A 4,717-nucleotide genomic window follows, 5' to 3' on the forward strand; every position below is an offset into this window, starting at 1 on the left:
TAGATGTTTTTCATTTCAGCGGACCTTCTTACTCTTATTTATGATCTTGTTCTATTCTAGAAACAAGGGCATTTGAGACTTGTGTTTTTCTTTTGAATCAATTGTAATACGTTAGAGGCTTGTACACGTGACAACCAGATTTTGGGGGTATTTTTGAGTTGATTATAAAATTTCCGCATTTTATTGTAAAGGTTGAGTTTTAGGTTGATTTGTCTTGGCGGGATAAAACGAGTGCCATCACGTCCATTTTTGGGTCTTGACAGCAAACTAAAGAGATTTCTACGCAATGTACCTGATAGGGGTTGTACAGAATGCTGTGATTGTAAATACAGAGATCTGGCTGCATTAGAAGGAAATAAAATACATAACTAGAAAGAGTTGCACTATGATTTCTTTGTTACATGTGAAGAAAAAGGGAAATGGAAGGATCAGTTAGAGTTAATTAGTGCATTATTAATCTACAGGTTGTTGATTGATAAAGATCAGAATGGACAGCGTGCCGCCCTCTCTTAGTTTTGTAAACTACGTTGCTTCTCATCCGACAGGTAACATTCTTTCATGCATTCTTCTTAGATTATATTAGATGGTGTCAAATTTACAGGGATCATCATCGCGGAAAGATATTCCAGAAGCCAATCCTGGATCATGACCAAGGTATCGATCTAAGGTTGAGGCTAGTGTTGCACAAGATGTGATGAATGATATGCACCGGCAATTCTAATATTTTATCCTCTCTACAAACTCTTGTTGCCATCTTAAGCAAATTGTGCTCTCTTTAATTTGCATTTATCGTAGCAGGCAAGCTACCTTAACTCTCATTGTTACTAATCCCACGTTCCACTCCATCTTCTTTTCTTTCACAATATTATGCAACATTTGCATTCAGTGTCACTGTTGTCATGAAAGGGAATCATGAAGAGGACATGGTGTAAAACGTCACCATTATATCAAGATCAATGATTTAAAGTCGGTGAATTTAGAATGATAACATTATTTCAAACAATGGGTAAAGTTTATTAATCGCATGTATAATTAACTCAAGATGGATGTATGTATATTTCACGCAATTCATGGATTCACCATGGTTGACATCTAAAAACGATTGCACGTTTTGAATGTACAAAAATACCCAGGCATCCAACAACTTGGTTGTATGATCCGAACATGGTCTTGCACCACGAGGTCTCTAACTTAAGTTGATAGAAAATCGAAGAATAATTAGGGCAATCATCAAGAAGAAACGAAAAGCAGAGTAGTTAAGATTTTAATTCAGTGAATACGAAATTCTCAATCACAAATGGTGCAGGCAAAACATACATATAATTGAATTTCTAATACTGTCCGACTATACATATATATATGAGAGAGTGTGCCTGCCCCGGTGCACATACACTGCATCCTCCTAGGTGAAAAAAACTTAGTGTTATATCGAATAATATTTTCACAAAATTTACACGAATTCATTTGGAGTGAAAACACAAAGAAATTTAACTTACTCTGCTGATCTCTACAAGACATTTGCTTATCCAGTTACAATTTCTTTGAAACAGGAAGCTCATGCTTATAAATTTTCAATATTCAATGGTTTGCTTAGCCCTCACTCAATTTTCCATGCGTACAAGAATAGACAAAATGGTGATGCTTTAGAGTAGCTTAACGTTGAATAATACTTGCTTTGGTCACTGCAATCGCTACCACCACCCACGCTACTCCCTTCCTTGTCACTATCATCCTCAGACGCCCCCGGTTTGAAAATAAACAGGCCATGACCTGACCCTGGTGAACAGAACAACCAAGCGTGCACGTCCCAAAAGACTTGCACAGGTTGTTTGTTCACTAAGACGGTTTCATTTCCCCTGAATTTCCATTGCAAGTTTTTTATGTGAATCAAAACAATCCCATCTATGCTTATCCACATTTCGGGATCTCTAGGTCCTGTCGTTGAGCTCTCAACCACGATATCACTTTCTTGTTTCCTTTGATCAAATTTAGCTCTTGTTGAGAAACTCTTCTTACCAAAAACATGTTCTTTTTTGTAAAACAACAGGGCATCCACCAAGGCTGGCCTTGATTTAGTTTTCTTATAAGCTTTTTTCTTGTAATCACCTAACAACAACACAACCTCTTCCTCGGAAACTAAAGCAACATAAAAATCCGAACATGGTTCAGGACTTCCTGAAAATTTTGCTGATCTTAGATCCCAATAAGCCTCCAATTGATTACCATCAACCTCAAATGTCTTGTATCCTTTTTTAGCCCAAAAATGCCAAGGTTTAAGATCAATCTTACATGTTTGATGATAATCACTTTCCACGCTATCAACCGTTAAGGTCACAGAATGATTCATTAGATTCTTGCTCCATATAACAGTCACATTACGCCAATAGCCTCCGATATGTGACTGATAAACACACGTAACGCTACTTTGAGCATTCTTGGGGTTTACAGGATCATCCGTTAGTTTTTGGACGATAGGCGGTTGAGAAGATGATGATTGTGATCTATTTGTAACATGATAAGACATGTTTTAGAATATCCTTCTCAATTCATCAATTGAATAAACACAAACTTTAAAGGTGATGGAACTCATGGGATGAAATTTAATTTTCATACATCCAACGTCGAATAATTGCACCCTTTTATCAGATCTCCACAGGAATTGGGAACAACATATGCATGTTACATTAAGAGAGAAATTTTCTTTCAATTACATCAAGATAGAAAAATGTAACTATTATGCCCTTTTCTGACGAATGTATAGTTTTACGATTTTATCATACGCCATTTGCAGGCATGTCAATGCCAAGCTTGAAATGTGGTTGCCAATAACAATATTAAATTTGAGAATTGCAAACCTGGGAGTCTGAAAGAAAATTAATTGGCTTAGGACTGGGAATTTTGGAGAAAAAATGCAAGGAAAAAAAGGTAGTTAGTATTATTTGGTGCAAGAAAGAAGGAAGTTTAGACATCAATTTTTGTATTTTTTATTTTTGTTTAGTATTTGTCTATTTTATTTTATTTTTGTGAGGAGAAAATATCTCTTGCTAGAGGCTATGGGTAAAAGGCTTCCGGGAAGGAAGGCCACAAGGTGAGAAAAATATTTTTACAAGCCTACGAAACAACGAGTGTGAGTAAGTATTATCATTATTAGTACTTAACTTATATTTCTATTTAATTTTTTTTTTGTTAGATATAGTAGTAGTTCTTATTACCTAAATTTTACTTGTACTTACTTTTGTCGAGCTAACAACAACAACAACACCGGTGAAATCCCACAAAGTGGGGTCTGGGGAGGGTAGAGTCTACATATATTGTCCTTATTACTACCTCTTAGAGGTAGAGAGACTATTTTCGAAAGACCCTCAGCTCAAGAAAATAAAAGCAGTAATAAAATGAAAAAACAGGTGGAGATGCATGACAACGAATAGCAAAGTAGTAACAACTATATGCAAGGAACCATAACAACACCAAATACAGTAAACCTCAGATGATAACGAACACCAAAAGCTAAAGACTACTTGAATAGGCTAATACTAAAACTGACACAGACACAGAGATCTATACTACTCCCAAACCAAATGCATACATAAGCTAGTATAGGATAACTCTTAACTACCTACTAACCTTCTACTATAGCTGTCAAAATGGGCTTGGCCCGCTAGGCCGGCCCAACCCAACCCTTGAATTAAGTGGGGTTGGGCTTATTTGTTTCAGTCCATTTAGGAACGAGACTTTTTAGCCCTGCCTCATTTGGCCCGCTCGCCTCGTAGGCCCAACTCGCAAGCCTCAGAGGCCTGCCCGTGGGCTGTGAATTTTTAAAATATTTATTATATATTTTTTAAATAGTGTTTATTTGTTAATATTTTGTCAATAAATATTTTTAAAATATCAATATAAAATCAAGTTTAACTTCTTTGCATCTCTTTTACATTTTAGGGTCATTAGCCCACTAAATTTTCTTATTATCCTAAGTCCATTACTATATTATAACTGTGAATCTTTGACGTCTTTAACTTTTGTTTTTACGCCTAATTTTCCACTTCTCCTTTATTGTCTTGTTTATGAAAATAGTGATCATGTAATGTTTTTTGCTTGGATGAATCTTATTAATGTTGTATCTTGGCTATTATGTTTTTGTTTTGTAAGTATTCACTAAAGTATTCATGGATGAATTTTTGTATGTATTGATGTCGTGTTCATCAGACATCAATGTTCGATAATCTTTCTAACATATCAATGTTGTCCATTATTTGGTTGAAGGGCAAACCCGTCCCAACCCGTGGCCCACTTAAGGTTGGGTTGGGCTACTATTTTACAGGCCCTTTAATTAAAAGGGCCAACCCGTCCTAACCCATTTAACACTCTAGCCCGTTAGGGTTAAATTGGATTGGGTTGCGCTGGGCCAGCTCATTTTGACAACTCTACCTTCTACCCTTATCCGGATTCCCATACGCTCATATCTAAGAGTATGTCATTGGTAAGTTAAAGATGTGTCATGTCGTGTCTAATCACCTCCCCCAATACTTTTTTTGCCTACCTCTATCTCTCCTCGATCCCACTATATTCAACCTATCGCACCTCCTCACTAGGGCATCCACACATCTCATCTTTACATGTCCAAACCATCTCAATCTCTCTTCCCTCAAATTGTCCACCACGAAGACACTCTCACTTTGTCTCAAATATCCTCATTTCTAATCTTATCACTCCTAGTATG

The 4,717-nt window shown here is 36.5% G+C and overlaps 1 protein-coding gene across 1 annotated transcript; it reads right to left on the reverse strand.

Moving 5' to 3' along the window:
- Positions 1-1,597: 1,597 nt before the first annotated feature.
- Positions 1,598-2,524, reverse strand: LOC102584925 (uncharacterized). Its single transcript, XM_006366060.1, has one exon. It carries the CDS (start codon positions 2,522-2,524, stop codon positions 1,598-1,600), a length of 927 nt encoding a protein of 308 aa, XP_006366122.1.
- Between the last annotated feature and the right edge of the window lie 2,193 nt (positions 2,525-4,717).

Source organism: Solanum tuberosum, unplaced genomic scaffold (genome assembly GCF_000226075.1).
Source record: "Solanum tuberosum cultivar DM 1-3 516 R44 unplaced genomic scaffold, SolTub_3.0 scf00585, whole genome shotgun sequence".
In the NCBI taxonomy this organism is placed as follows: Eukaryota; Viridiplantae; Streptophyta; class Magnoliopsida; order Solanales; family Solanaceae; genus Solanum; species Solanum tuberosum.

What these genes read in the sequence shown, in the direction of transcription:
- LOC102584925 (XM_006366060.1), bottom strand. Translation starts at nt 2,524, where the DNA reads ATGTCTTATCATGTTACAAATAGATCACAATCATCATCTTCTCAACCG.